We start from the raw sequence: 15,280 nt of genomic DNA on the forward strand, positions 1-15,280 counted from the left end.
TGGGCACATCATGTCTAGGAATTCATCTTTTTTACGAGTTCTCTTTACCTCGAACCATGCTTGTATCTCTGATACGCAAATACCCTTTCATAAAGCAACCACCGACCAGAAATTCGAACAATGCAGTTTTTATGTCGTTAAGCTTGCAAAGACGTTTTATTCAACAAACGTCCGATGCCAAATGGGTACCTTGGGAGGACGATCTATTACGAAATTACGTGGCACATAATGGCACTAAATGGCATGAATTCGTTCAACATTGTCTACCTAACCGAACACCCAACCAATGTCAAACACGTTGGTCTGATATATTGAACCCCACACTGACTAAAGGGCCCTTCTCTCTTGATGAAAAAAATCTTTTAAAGGAAGGCGTTTCAAAATTCGGCAAAGGACAGTGGGCCAAAATTAGTGAGCAGTATTTACCTAAACGATCTTCAAGAAGAATTGCTAATGAGTGGTATAGTTTGTCGAAATGTCAAAACGCACGTTGGACGAAGGAAGAAGACGAATTGGTTTTAAAAGGAGTTGCTGAGTATGGATACGCATGGACACGTATTGCTGCACAGTACTTACCTGAGAGAAGCCGCAGTCAAATCCGAAATCATTATCGCTCGCAGTTAGATCCCAACGTCAATAAAGAAAAATGGGAAGATGATGAATTGGACACGTTGCTTCGAAGAACCATTGTATTTGGCCAAGATTGGAACAAAGTGGCAGAAGGGTTACCAGGAAGAACACCAGAGAAGTGCAGTGCGATCTGGATGAGTGAATTGGACCCTACATTGAACAAAGGTCCGTGGACAAACGAAGAGACCAGGTTATTTTGGGAACGAGTAGATCGATTCAAGGGTGACTTTGTGAAGGTAGCCGAGGATTTGCCTGGCAGAAATAGGTTGAGCTGTTTCCGTAAGTTTTGGTCAACAGTGCGCTATGACGAAGAATTTACTTTTTTATATGGCGATGCTTTGGAAAAGCAAAGTCTTGAAAATGGCCCTCTTTGGAGAGCAAGAGTGGCTAAATTAGTATGTAATTGGCTCAAACAAGAAACAACCATACAAAAATTGCCGGATAACAACATAAACATACACCAGACTGGTCATTGGGATCAAGACGACCTAGTAAAATTAGATGAATTGGTCAATGAGCAATTACAAAAGAAGGGTGTAGAATCATTAGGATACAAGGATTGGAAAAAAATATCCAAACAATTCTTTGGAAGGGATGCGCATCAATGTAAAAATCAGTACGATGAGCATCTTTCAGTATCTAGTATTACAAAAGGTGAATGGTCGAAGGAAGAAGATGATATCTTGCTAAGACTAGTGAATGAATACAGCGCATCTAATTGGGACACCATTGCAAAACATATACCCAACCGAAACAAACGACAATGTGTTTATAGATGGCATCGTGTATTAAAATTTAAGGACAGTGATCCTCCAATCATTAAGAAAAAACAACTATCAGATGCTGAAAAGTCTCTTATTAAGGAGGGAATACAGATGTTTGGATGTAATTGGGCTGCTATCCGAATGACGTACTTACCTTCGCGTACACCAGAACAAATTATGCGCTGGTGGCACTTCCAACATAAGACAGGACTTGATGCGGATGGTAGTGACGCTTCGAAATTGTGGACTGAGGACGAGGACAAGGCATTAAAATTTGCTGTTAGCAGATATAAGGATGAGCTTGATGATAAATCCGTATGGGCTCAAGTATCAAAAATGATACATGGCCGCACACCAAAGCAATGTCGCGTACGGTGGACTTACACCTTAAAGGGCGGCTTCACTAAAGGGCATTGGAATTATGAAGAAGAAATGCAGTTGCTAGAAATTGTACAGAAAACGAAACTACAAAGAAGCAAATCGTCTAAGCAGAGTATGTGGTCTACTGTCGCAAAGGAATTAAACACTGGCCGTTCAGATTTGTCATGTAGATCTAAATATATGTACATGCAACGTAAAGGACACAGGTTTGCTTTTTAAAACAATAAAAAGAATTAATTTATTTCCATTCGAGATTCTTTGCAGCCATAAGCCGAAGGTGTAATTTCTATAAGACAGTAGCGAGGGATGGAAATGGTTGGAATTTCCTATTCAAGAGGATTAATATATGGATCATGTGTGTATGAATTGATAAAACTTACGGATGCAGGTCTATCTAACAAATATGCATACAAACAACGCAATACTGTTTCATGGGCTACGATCAAGACATCATTCTTTTCACGTTCGAGTTCCATAATGACCGATTCCAATCTTACAGCTAAATCATGGTACGACTAAATACATAATAAAAATGCATGATTTTTTTTATTAGTATGATTTCGTCTTTGTGTATAATTTCGCTTACCTCTGCACGTGGATATCTATGACGATATGGGTTCTCGCGAACTTTGGCGATTTCTTCAGGAAAACGTTCTTTTAATTCAGCAGGAGATAAACCATCAGACTCACCGGGATTCAACTGGTTGAGGACTGATTGTTGTCTAACAGGAATACCTGCATTAATAAAAGGAATGGCTGTTTCCAGTGCCTTCTTTTGCGTTGACGTCCAAATCTATAGCGACGTTAAAAACCCCATCCCATATCATATAAAAGAGATGACTTACTGTTAAAGGACGTTGCTCATCGGGTACCCTACTGGCATTTTTTTGTTCATGATAGTTCAACATGAATTCCTTTAATTTTTCGGCATATTGTTCTCCCTCGAGAGAAAGATTAGCATCGGCCTTATAAGAGTTATCGTTCAGAGAAGGACCGGACTATGATGATAGTTGTTAGAATACAAGACATTTCAACTTTTTTTGGAGGACATACCCGTGCGAAATAAATTGTACGACGTTGAATATGGAGATTCATGAGGTAATATACGATACGTGACTATAAAATTTACATAATGTTAAATACTAGTTGTACATTAAATATTGCTGTTGTTTACCTGGAGATATCCTATCACGTTGTTTACAATAAACTGCTCGCCAGCGTTCATGTTCTTAACAAAAGGCAGCGAAGTATCTGTTATTGTTTCATAGTTATCTTCATGTTGTTTAATCCGGCGCTAATAAATAGACGAAATTACTTTCTATGCCCTATAATTCCTTTTTTTTTCTTCTTCTTACCTTATAGTCCTTAACAGCCTCCTCTGGATCCCATCCAACATACTAAGTTGATAAATGATTATCAGTATATAGTTACCATATAAAATTAGCAAATATTTACATCTGGTGACGAAATTTTGACACTTCTAATATTAGCTAGAATGATGTCGGGCTTATTACAAATAAATTCCAAGAATAAAGGCTATAGAAACAGTTAGTTTGGTTAGTCTGTGCGAAAAGAAGTGTTCAACATACATGGATATCATTGGCTAATAGCTTATCGTGAATTTGTTTTCTTCTGGTTTCTGTGACATTATTGCCATCGAAAATAGCCACTTGACCACCTCCTGTTTGAAGCCAGCTAATAAGATCATCAAGACATTCGTCGGCTACTTGCAAACGAGTTTCAGTAGCCTTGCTATTATCTGAAAAGTCATGACGTGAATAGATTGTAAATTAGTACATTACCAAGGTGAAACTTACTTGGATCAAACCAATCTTCAGAAAGTGAGCCTAAACGTTCTCTTCTGTAGTTACCAACACTGAAGACTTTGGTAGAGACACCAAGCCAACGCATGTAACGACAAAGAGATCTGGAGGCATGAGTCTTACCACGAGCTGGTAAACTGCCAATGGGCATTTAGTAACGTAAACAGTAACAAAAATACTTGCTTTTTCTTACCCAACAGTAATCACTGCAACTGCACCTGCATGAAACAAACGACCACTTGTGGTCTCATATAATTGTGCTGCCATTTATAATAAGTAAAAATAAAGAAAAGAAAGAAGAAGGAAAATAAAAGGGAAAATGAGACTTTATGGAATTTTTAATTAAGCTTGTTGTTGGTGCTAAAGGGGTTTCAAAAGTTGACCTAAAAACAGGAGGTGTTTGATGTCAAATCTGTGCGAGCGTCTAAAAAATCAGCTGTCAAATATATCACTTTATAGAAACAGCTGGATTATATACTTTTTACAGCACTGCCTGCATTACCAGACAAGTTTACTTTCTTTTTTCAGGCGAATCAAAATAATCTTTAACTAATCACGTCAAAATGGTACCTTGTAAATCACAGGCTAACAATGCCTTTTAATACTCTTTGAGATGCCCTGCAGTTTGGTAACGAACCAATGTTTTTAGTAATGATGATCCACCCAAAATTTAAACAAATTAAAAGTATACACAAAGGTATGTCTCGTAAGATCTCGTTTTAAGTCTACTTTTTATTTTTGATCCTTGTCTACCCCTACGTGACTTTTTTACTTGATTGATGCTAGATTTTCTGTTTATATATATATATATATATAATGAACATCACTGTTGATACCAAATGGCCAAAATCATTATCCCGCAAACTTCGCCCATACTATTACGGAAGTATTTTCTCACAATTCATAAGCTACTACTACTACGTCTTTTTTTAAAGTGCGCCAACCTGTTTCCAATTTGGGTTTATTGAAAAAAAGGGTCTAAAGACCCTTTCTGCTTGATAATCAAAAAAAAAAAAATAGTCATAATAATTTCTTCTCAGATATATGGATTCAATTCTCAAGCTCAAATAGTCTTGTTGCCTCCTTTTACGCTCATATAGTGTTGTTCTCTCTCTTCTTTCGGGCAGCTATCGTGTTTTTCAGGGTTTACCCGTTAATAAGGTTTCAACACTTGTATGTGTGTACATGGCAACAAATTTAGCTCAAGTCCAAAATATTGGTGTGTAAAACGCAAGCATCTGTTTTTGAAAAAGATTCTTTACGCGAGAAATAAAAAAACAGTGTTTGTCACTGTAATTATGTGGCCTAAAAAAGAGGAAGAACTACACTATAACTGCAAACCTAACAAAACAATTAAAAAGGCCTCCGCTAGTGATTGTATGTCACATTTAAAGCTGGCAATTATCTATTTAATTACAAAGAGTTTATTTTAACCATGTTGGCAACGTCCACGTACCAGTTATTTTATCTGCAAGGATATAGTCGATAGGCTTTTGAATAGCAAGCACACGTTATTTCTTCCCATTGCTGGTTTGATGTCATAATTACTGTAATGATCTACTAATTTACCAATTTGCCTAATATCAACCATTATGTCAAGGTCCCAACTATAATATCTGTTTAGATATTATATCAAGATATCAACTATAATGTACCATATCTATCCAGTCACTATGCTAATGTCTCAACTATATAATACGGAGAACCCATAGCTAACGATACAAGACCAAATAATTACCAGAGTGAATAAAGGACTATTTTGTATATTTAATTAAACTTATTGTCTTACAAACACTTTCGTTGAGACAGCATAAATCAGATGTAAATGATTTTAGCGCATATATTTGTGTTGATAACTTCTCGGTATTGATCTCTCAACTGGTCTGTTGTATACACTAAAGCTTTATTTTCTGCCTTTTTATGAATGCAGCCAGATTTCAATTATCAATGTAAACAAGATCTGTAAGCAAACATTTATAAAAAAACCCTGTCTGCAGTAAAAAGACACTATATTTGGTCAACTAAATATAGATATCAATGGAGAGCTCGGGTTTGTAGATTTGTCAAACATTTTAAGAACCTCACATTTCAAACATATGAACTATAAGAAGTGCGCAATATTTGGATTTATACACATCTAACATCAGATATAGTGGAGTTAGATATTATGAATGGGGGTACTAAAAGCCATAGTCAGTAAAATACTAATGTCAATTTTCAGTTTTGGTCGGGATTATACAAATTTTGCCGAATGTAGATATGACTTACGTTAAGAGTAATCATTATTTATACATGTTAGTATGTGTGAAATTTCAATTACTTTAATAAAAAAAAAGGGTATATTTTTTATTGGGATTTGTATCTAAGTGTGAAGTAATGCATTGTCTTTTTAGCACCATCCCAACAACTTCCACCATGCCATACCGGCTGTAAAATAGATTAGCAAATAAAACAGTGCCATTTGACCTCCAACAATAAACCATTTTGATCGTGTTATGTATCCGGGGGCATAATACATTGCCAAACTACCAGTAGAGAAGTTGGTCTAAAGTAGTTTCTGATTTTAGTCTTTGTTTATACATATCGTGAAAAGAGGGGGCGTTTCTTACCATGCAACCGCCCAATGCTCCAAAGTACGCCAATAAACAGGTCAGGATCATTGGATTTGCACCCAAAGCATGACCTGCATCCAGAAAGGTAGCCACAAAGGCAACAGTATGTGCGCTGAGTGAAGAGAAGATGAACGTTGTGAGAAAATAAGCAATTGCTAAAGCAGGTACCGCAGGCAACTGCAAATGTATGATGGTCGCTGAAATTTTATGTCCTAAAAACTGTGATGCTCCAGCTTCAGATAATTGGCTAGCGATAGTCACAAATCCGCCAAGCCAGAATAATGTTTCCCACTATGATACAACGTAAGTATTTGTACATAAACACTAGAAAAAACCATTAACTTACTGCATTTTTGTTATTGGCAACATCGGTCCATTGAATAGTACCCATATGCAACAATGCAACAATTCCTATCAGGGCAACTAAAGTGGAGTCTATATTGGTATATCCAGAAGATATCCACAGAACAAGACAGCCAAGAAGAACAAAACAGAGTTGCTAAGGGGAGAAATGTTAGTTTTGAAAAGATAAATGTCTTATTTAAGCGTACCAGCTCTTTTATAGACATAGTGCCCATTTCACCAAGTTGTTTTGCTGCGTGTTGAATAATACTATCACCATCAATTTTTATTTGCTGTGATTCCTCTTCGTCATTGTCTTTTGATTTGAATAATCCGCATGACCAAGAGAGTATTAAAGGCAAAAAGGCGGCACAAATTAACGCGGGAACACAACTTCCTTGGATCCAGGTCATAAAGTTGAATTGCAAATCCGGGTATAATGCGTTTGCCTTAGCAATGACAATAGGATTTGGTGCCATACCTAAAAAGGAAATTAAAGACCGCACATTTTAGAAATATTGTTTATAGCTTACCTGTTAAGAACATGGATGCAGACAACAGATTAGCATGAGCTCCCACCAGCATTAAAAAGCCACCTACTTTTGGTTGATGGGAAGGTGTAGAACCCAAGGTGGTTGCGATTGAATGAACTACAGGTAACACAATTCCACCACCACGAGCAGTATTACTTGGTACAAAAGGGGCTAGTAATAACTCTATTTTTCTGTGTGAATAATTGAGAAATTACTAAAAAAAAAATTGTTGTACCTGAAAGTAGAACCGCATAAGCCAGACCTATGACTCGTTTTCCAAAAGAACGAATCATCATCAGGGAAATTCTTTTTCCGAGTTGAGTTACTTCTACGGCCTTTCCTAAATGAAAAGCAGCAAAGATGAGCCAGACAACTGAGCTAGAGAAGCCTTCGAGGGAATGATGGAAAGACTCTTTTCCGCCTGAGCAGTCATATGGAAGCCCTGTCAAGGGATTTTCTTCCCCGCACAGTCGACACTCTGTACTAATTCCAGTAGTGTGATCTATACATTGGAACGAATATGTCACGGACAATAACGTGAGTGCACTCAATACAAGTACAGATATATCAATTGATGTGGTAATTAACGCAAATATACAACTGGCATATAACAACTATTAATGGCTATAAAAAGTACTCTAATTTATAATATTACCTCATAAATACCGCAAGTAACCTGATTGATGTGACTGACAATTCATCAGTAGGAGTACTTCCAAACCAGATTAAACATCCAAGAGAAAGCGAAGGCAAAAGTTTGTAAACATTTGTTCGTTTGAACTGGTAAATAAAGGTACTTTTTTGATCTACTGGAGAGGCTACAAAAGATGATATTTTAGGAAATGTAAATATTTGTGGGCAATTATTTCTTTTTTTTACATACGTGTTCTATAGTTTATAATTGTTGATGCGTTGCTTTCTACGGGCAGTAATGCCGTGTTTTCGTCAGGCAGTATTACGTTACCCCGATCCGCCGATTCGCCATCCCCACAGCTTGTAGTCATGATTGAGAAGAAATTTTTAAAAAAAAAACTGACTAGAGAAGATGATAATTTTTTCCTCAAAAAATCCTCAGTACTTATACATAAATTTCTTTTGCCAAATATAGGATTTTATATTATAAAGGTCATAAAAATTTAAAGTTAAATGCAGCTGATTTGACCATTTTTTATGTGGACAGCGTGGGGTAAAAGAAGATTATTGCATTCCCGAAAGTCTATTAGTTAACTGCTACTTTTCTTGCTTTCCTCCGCAACGCCGGGCCAATGCATTACTGGTAATAATTTGAATTTTTGAAATCAGATATATTCTTTCTTGGTATATCACTATTATAATAACATGTAAAAAGTTGTAATGTTGAACCCATGTGATTTAGTCTTTCTTACTTGTCTGTTCTATGTACTACCTAACAAATGACTTGTTGACACCACGACCTGAAATATAGTTCAATGATCTCATCAGCCCTATATTGTGTTGGTCTTGTGTACCGTACCCTAATTTCAAAAGCAGCTTCAAAAGACATTTGATAGTTTTTCACACATTTGATGTGAATCAATCAAGGAATACTAGTTCCTGAAATTCAATTTACGGTTTTCTTATTACGGAGCTGATCTTTATTAATTAAATATTCTAAATATCTAATGATTAAGATATTTGCAAGTAAAATTTACCTTGCTTTCTTGTGACTCTCCTGCATACTTTGTTCTTCTAAAAGAAATGGTCCTTATGATGATATCAAGTGTACTCAGGTCATGGATTTATTTCCTAAGCAATGATAAAAGCTGAAACGAGTACAATATGTTCGTAATGTATATTGATTTGTAATGATCAATTACACCTCACTCTTATGTCCTAATTACGCACATGTTTTATTAGTTTGATCCAGGTACATGAACGATTTGTATGTATTAGTTTTTCTAAATGTTCGTTGTATTCTTGTCACCGGTTTGGACCGAATGATGAGTGATTTTGGCTTTAACTAGTAAAAATTTCTCAACAAAATGCAGGGTCGCGTTATACATATCTATGTGTAATAATTTATCCGCTCACCCCTCCCTATTTGCACACGCACACACACACACGCACACATACAACTTAACCTTAAATTCCCTGTAAATTAATAGTGAAAGAACCTGTAATGCCAAAAATGTCATTTATTTGACAAGAGGATATATTAAACATAATTACCTGTTCAATATGTTTGAATCCGAGAAGTATTATTTGATTAAATACCTTTTGAAGGCTTAGGCAAAATCAGGTTATGTGGAACTTTGGTGAGTGGTCTGACTTTTAAAGCTACAACATCATGGTCAGGGATGCAGACAACAATTAAGTTTGTATCAACACTTTTTGACGGAAGGTTGATTGAACGGTGGCTGTTTTATAAATAATGCTTTATCACCGATCCTGAAACCAGAGCCTTAGCATAAGTGGCCAGACAGGTCTAATAATAAATCGTACATGTTGTTTGCATAATTTCAAGAGTACTTTGCAGAAACCTAAATATGAGGGAATATCATCTTACTTGACTCATTTTTCAAGTCATACATTTTAAAAGTTCATCGAGAGTTAACTAATCAATATTTTTTTATTTATTTTATCGCTGATTGATTGATATAAAGCTATGATGCACGATATTCCTTTGCGTTTAGTGTCCTTCGAGCATATCTCTTACCATATCAATTGGTTTCAAGACAACATTAGCCAAAGCGGCGGGGTATCCTTGAGCTGGGGCACTTGGGTGAGGTCTTGTAGCAGTCAAAGGTTTATGGGCCTTGAATGACGTACCTACGTATCTGAGCTCGTCTTCAGTGACATGTTCTCTTAAAAGAGGCAATACTTCCTCCTCCTCTTCTTTAACATGGTGGAACACAGAGTCTATAGCCTTTTGTAACTTTGCGTCAAACTCAGGATCGGTTTTAAGACTGGTACACTTGACATTATACAATAACTCACGATGGTCTTGATGCTCTTTCAAGCTTCTCTCATAAAGCTGCTCGCCTCTTTCGCCACCAATTTTTTCCCTTAACAAGGGGTAAACCAGCAGTTGTTCACATTCGTCATGCTTTACTAAAACCTTGACCAAGTTGTTTGCGATAAGTTGCTTTTCGTCTTGATCCGTGGTGGCTTTATACTTGTCATAAAGAGATTCAGCTTCTCTGTGATCAGCAATGATTAGGTCGATAACGTTTTCAGATTTGAAGAAACCAGGAGCTCCTGTTAAGCCAACCCATTCGCCAAATTTACTAGCTGCTCTGCTTACGTTTGTCATTTTAATTTTTTTTGTTAATGTAAGGATGTATTAATGAACATAGATAAACCTTTTCTTCTATCATATTTATACGGCCTTTATTTTTTTTGCAGGATATTGCTAATGATGACCGCAAATTGACGTCAATATCTACCCTTGTATGAAACATGCTCAATACGTTAAACATTTCGTAAATCTGTCGTACCCGCGCGGAGCCAATTTTTTCTGTGCTAAATGAATTTCCTGAAATAAGTGCATCATTCATCCATCATTTGATCGGCAACGACAATTCTATTGGCTAAGAGTCAACTGCTGCAGATCGAGATTGGATGTATTGGTCAGAAGGAAAATATGTGTTGCAAATTTAACAACGTGGTGGCGTGAGTAAATAAATATTAGCGAATCCTTATATTTAGGTGTTTAGTGGTGAACATTTATCGAACTCACATTAGACGAGAATTTCTTAATTTTAAGTAATAAAGATCCAAAAGTCTAAAGTCTTCGGCGTCTTTGTATCGAACATGGTTCAACATTAAGTAAGTTGCACCATCACATATTGATCAACCTGTAACAGCAAAATAATTGCGCAACCTTACAGAATATGATTATCTCCATTCAATGCAATAATATTAAAATTCGAACTGTGAGCTGATTTTTACATTGCAAAAAGATAACCGCAGTAAAAATTATCCATGCATGAAATTTGTGCGTCTTCTGATGTACTATTTTCAGAAATTAATATTTTTATGCACCCGAGAGTACCCAATAATTTCTAAATCCATCATAAATGTGGTAAATGATAACATTTGGTCATGTGGACAAGTACAGTAGATATAGTGGTTATGATAATTTTGCTGATTTTTTTTTTATTTTTAATGTGACATTTGGTTGAAATAAAAAAACGGTAGCATAACATAGTGTGTGATCGTAAAAGGTATTGAAACAAAGAAAGTACATAGAGAGAGGGTAATAATGGCACAAAGGGAGGGAGAAAGATATGATTTACATATACAAAATAAAGAAACATACAAATATAAACAAAGCGTTACCAATTTAGATATCGCCAAAGAATTCCTTTAATACACCGTCAACACCGTCTGTTAACTTTCTCTTGAAATCCTTTTCACCGGAATCATTGTAAATCAACAAGTTGGGGGTATCAGCAGGGATTTTATCAAGAGCATCCTTTGTTGCCAATCTCAAAATCTTATCCTTGATCTGCTTAGGTGTAACCTTTCCTTCTTCCAAACTTAAAAAGTATGCAGCAAGACCGGCAACATGAGGTGATGCCATGGAAGTACCGGAAATTGTATTGGTTGCATATCTACTACCTCTCCAAACAGACAAGATATTCAAACCAGGGGCAAATACGTCAACACATTCACCATAGTTAGAGAAGTAGGCTCTTTCATCATTGATTGTGGAGGCACCAACAGTAATGGCAAGCTCTGCGGCAGCGGGAGAATAAGAACATGCATCAGAATTGTCATTACCAGCGGCAACAGCAAAGACAATACCAGATTCCACTGCGCCATTGACTGCTAAATCCAAAGAAGGCGATTTGCCACCGCCTAAACTCATATTTGCAACTGCGCCCTTATATTTAGTTCCCTTATCTTGAGCATGAGCAGCCTCTCTTAAATGTTCAGTTGTAGCCCAATCAACACCTCTAACAACATCAGACATGGTACCACTACCATTGGATCTCAAAACTTTAACAGCAACAGGAGTAGCCTGCTTTGCGATACCATATCTTGAGCCACCGATAGTACCAGCACAGTGAGAACCATGACCATTTCCATCCTCATCACGGTCACCATTAGGTACAGTCTTACCCCAAATAGCACGGCCACCAAAATCAGTATGATCTACATTGACACCAGTATCAATAACATAAACCTTGATACCTTTACCACCATTGGGATCGTATTGATACTTTTGATAGTTCTTGAAAGTAAGAGGATCAGGATGAGATACACGAGAAAGTCCCCAGGGAGCATTACGTTGAAGTTCATTTGCATAAACCATAGAATCGTGCTCAACAAAAGCAACGTCTTCGGATTGACGAATAGCTCTCAGCACATTTCCATCAAATTTACCGGAATAACCCTTGAGTTTGGGTGTGTCGTATACGTGTTCAATGCCAGCTGTGGTGGTATGAGGATTCAACCAATCAGCAAAAGCGTGTTCCTTGGTCGACATGGAACTAATCCAGCTAGCGTGTTCCTTGATGTCATTAACACTCAAATGATCTTTGAGGACAACAATATAAGAATTTGCGATAGTTTCGGCTTCAGAAGAAATATACAAAGGAGCCATACTGTCATCTTCTTGGAAAGAAAGAGGCTTTGCATTAGCAACGGTAGCGACTAACAAAGCACTGGCAATAAGACTGAGTTTCATAATGATGTTTTAAAAAAAGTATTTTTTGGATAAAAAATAAATAATCAAAAGAAAAAAACCAGTAATGTTTATACTATTTATATGTTTTGATAAGACGGGAGCAGATGATGATGTTATAGATTCAGGTGACGCCCGGTTACACACACACCCGATGATTTTTTTTATTTTTATAACCTCACTTTTTGTGTTTGAGGGTGGAAACACTGTATTTATTCGTACATAATTATATAAATGTTGTTTATTTTCTTAATACATATTTAGTTTAATTGGACATTCTCCAGTAGAGTTAGTTCAAACAACAGGTGCTGATTATCTCTTTTTTTTTTTTGCTGGCCTTTTTTTTTTCCATTTTATCACTGCTGACCTACTTCTCACGACACAATCATATCATTCACAGGGGGTGGAAGGAGGTGCGCGCTATCATCGTAGATTAAAAACCCGATAAGTGTACCAATCAACCATTGGGGTGATGATCAATTGCTTTCCATGTTGTTATCATTATGGAAGATGTGCTTAATTTGGAAAATACGTGTTTACAGTCATCATAGACGACTAAGGGGGTTATTCTTAAAGCACAAGGTGGTTTCATTTAAATGATATCGAATCGTGTAACCCAACTAACGCAATTTTAATGCATTATTTTATCTTTCAACTTGTACGCCTTGACGCATACTTTCTTTATCAGTACACATATTCACTATGTTTTTTTTAAAAAAAAATAAAAAAGAGAAAAAAACCTACATAGAGGACCAACGTATGTTAATAACAACTTTGCCTTTTATGGCGTACTTCATTCAACCACTGATTTAAAAAATTGTATGGAAACACTTGTGATATCCAAGACAAATAGATAGCCGCAGTAGTTACGTATTGCGCATTACGAACGAGCATTATATTTTATAATTTGTATCACACTTAATAAAATCATTGGCTTCAGTGGCAAAGATCTATGTGGTAACTTTATTTAAGCGGTGACCCCCCCCCCCATCCACCCAAGCTGCATATAAAATTTAGCTGCAGTGGTGTTGATTCATTATCATTTACTACCAACATTTCCCAGCTCTCGATCTAAAGTGTCCAGAGGGTTACTCCAATTTCCAATGGACCAATCAGTAACACTTCCAGAAAATTTCTCTTTTGTAATTTCCTCCCCAGAGAGTTTCAGCGATCCAACCAAAGACCCTATTGATCATCCAGGTTACATAAACTTGTAACAATAAATAATTGTGAATGACATTTACCTCCTATCCATCCTCGAACGTTGTTCATAAAAATACGGCCAGCGCCTTTGTCTTCGGGGTTATCGATAAACTTAATGGATTTATGCAAGCGAAGTAAAGGTCCGTAGCGTCGCTTTTCAAAATCAACTGGATCTTTCATTATACGTAACAATTCTTCCTTCACTCTTGATTGAAATCCTGGTAAAAGAGACGTTCCTCCAATGAAAAGCAATGACGATATTGCAGGTTTACGCAAATCAGGGGGTAACTTTAACAAGGAATCCAAAATACACTGTGCAATGCTGGGCTCATCCTCATCACCTTCAAATAAGACTTCTGCTGCTTTTTCACGAATCCAACCAGGTATTAATAAATTGGCTCTAGTGCCATCCTTCAATGTAATAGGATAATACAGATCGGTCGCACTGCTAAACTTTTTATACGATTCTAACAATGTTAATCCTTGTTGCTGTCCAATCATAACTGGGGAACAGAATATAACGCGAGTCTTGATGTCTTCCAAGACTTCGGGCGTCAATAAGTTGCTGGGTATGTTATTATGAGGGGCAAGCGATAAGTGAAGGTTCGATGGTGGAATAAAACGGCCATGGTCGTATAATAATTCTGTGAGTCGTTTTGTCACTGCAAAACCGGCAAGCGGAGTAGTTGAAATATAGGGTGTCAAGGGTCTAGAAACATAAATCTATTTGAATATGAGTAACAATGTATAAAATAAAAGACACACTCATCATAAACTTACAGGAAGTACACTTGTCTCCAAATTGCCTACATCTATAACCAATCCAGTTGTTAAACCGGTCGTTAATAGAGCCATTAAATGTATAGGAACAAATGATATGGATGGTACTTGAAAATAATCAAATAAAAGTCTTGCAATCATCTGCTTTAATACAACAGGTGCTAAAGGAGACTCGCAAATGATGACTTTTCGGGATTTCGGATCAGTCAGTAATAATCTATTTGGTTTTGAAAAAGCAGTTAATAAAATTTTACCACCGAGCGTAAGTATTTTGCTGTACCTGAAGTATATGTCATGTAATAATCTCTTTAATCTCTCTTCGATTTGAGTAAGGTTTCCTTTAGCCATAATATCAAGATGATACAGTTCGCCAAGCTTTTAAATTAATGAATCAGTGTTATTTTCTATCGATTTGATGAGTTTCTGTTAATTACCTCTCCATTAACTCGAATGACTTCTCCATCTGAATCACGAGATTGACTGAGATATGACCAAGTTGGGACTGAATGTCTTGGTGAAGATTCGCCAGAAAATCCACATTTGATATAAAGCGAACCTATGT

General features: G+C 36.6%; 6 protein-coding genes across 6 annotated transcripts; 1 reads left to right on the forward strand and 5 right to left on the reverse strand.

Moving 5' to 3' along the window:
* Window positions 1–131: 131 nt before the first annotated feature.
* Window positions 132–1,994, forward strand: EV154DRAFT_423826 (Homeodomain-like protein; the record flags this gene model as incomplete). Its single annotated transcript, XM_051596161.1, has 1 exon — window positions 132–1,994. The coding sequence occupies one exon, from the start codon at window positions 132–134 to the stop codon at window positions 1,992–1,994; it is 1,863 nt and encodes a 620-aa protein (XP_051455863.1).
* Window positions 1,874–3,865, reverse strand: EV154DRAFT_592252 (6-phosphofructo-2-kinase-domain-containing protein; the record flags this gene model as incomplete). Its single annotated transcript, XM_051606914.1, has 10 exons — window positions 1,874–2,290; window positions 2,362–2,568; window positions 2,621–2,773; window positions 2,829–2,891; window positions 2,950–3,069; window positions 3,131–3,172; window positions 3,231–3,311; window positions 3,365–3,534; window positions 3,593–3,735; window positions 3,792–3,865. The coding sequence occupies 10 exons, from the start codon at window positions 3,863–3,865 to the stop codon at window positions 2,102–2,104; spliced, it is 1,242 nt and encodes a 413-aa protein (XP_051455864.1). The 3' UTR covers window positions 1,874–2,101.
* Window positions 3,866–5,914: 2,049 nt separating this feature from the next.
* On the reverse strand, window positions 5,915–8,118 carry EV154DRAFT_514679 (Sodium/sulfate symporter). Its single transcript, XM_051602169.1, has 8 exons — window positions 7,969–8,118; window positions 7,741–7,903; window positions 7,321–7,685; window positions 7,086–7,268; window positions 6,762–7,033; window positions 6,557–6,709; window positions 6,208–6,501; window positions 5,915–6,143 (listed from the first exon to the last, which is right to left on the reverse strand). The coding sequence occupies exons 1-8, from the start codon at window positions 8,087–8,089 to the stop codon at window positions 5,988–5,990; spliced, it is 1,707 nt and encodes a 568-aa protein (XP_051455865.1). The 5' UTR covers window positions 8,090–8,118; the 3' UTR covers window positions 5,915–5,987.
* Window positions 8,119–9,732: 1,614 nt separating this feature from the next.
* EV154DRAFT_423808 (uncharacterized protein) lies at window positions 9,733–10,356 on the reverse strand (the record flags this gene model as incomplete). Its single annotated transcript, XM_051596158.1, has 1 exon — window positions 9,733–10,356. The coding sequence occupies one exon, from the start codon at window positions 10,354–10,356 to the stop codon at window positions 9,733–9,735; it is 624 nt and encodes a 207-aa protein (XP_051455866.1).
* Window positions 10,357–11,165: 809 nt separating this feature from the next.
* Window positions 11,166–12,776, reverse strand: EV154DRAFT_514682 (serine protease 1). The gene has a single exon (XM_051602170.1). The coding sequence runs from the start codon at window positions 12,736–12,738 to the stop codon at window positions 11,389–11,391; it is 1,350 nt and encodes a 449-aa protein (XP_051455867.1). The 5' UTR covers window positions 12,739–12,776; the 3' UTR covers window positions 11,166–11,388.
* A 998-nt stretch (window positions 12,777–13,774) lies between these two features.
* Window positions 13,775–14,793, reverse strand: EV154DRAFT_538884 (uncharacterized protein; the record flags this gene model as incomplete). Its single annotated transcript, XM_051604313.1, has 3 exons — window positions 13,775–13,920; window positions 13,980–14,600; window positions 14,715–14,793. 3 exons carry the CDS (start codon window positions 14,791–14,793, stop codon window positions 13,775–13,777), a joined length of 846 nt encoding a protein of 281 aa, XP_051455868.1.
* Window positions 14,794–15,280: the final 487 nt, after the last annotated feature.

Source organism: Mucor mucedo, assembly GCF_025094135.1.
Source record: "Mucor mucedo strain NRRL 3635 chromosome Unknown EV154scaffold_70, whole genome shotgun sequence".
Classification (NCBI taxonomy): Eukaryota; Fungi; Mucoromycota; class Mucoromycetes; order Mucorales; family Mucoraceae; genus Mucor; species Mucor mucedo.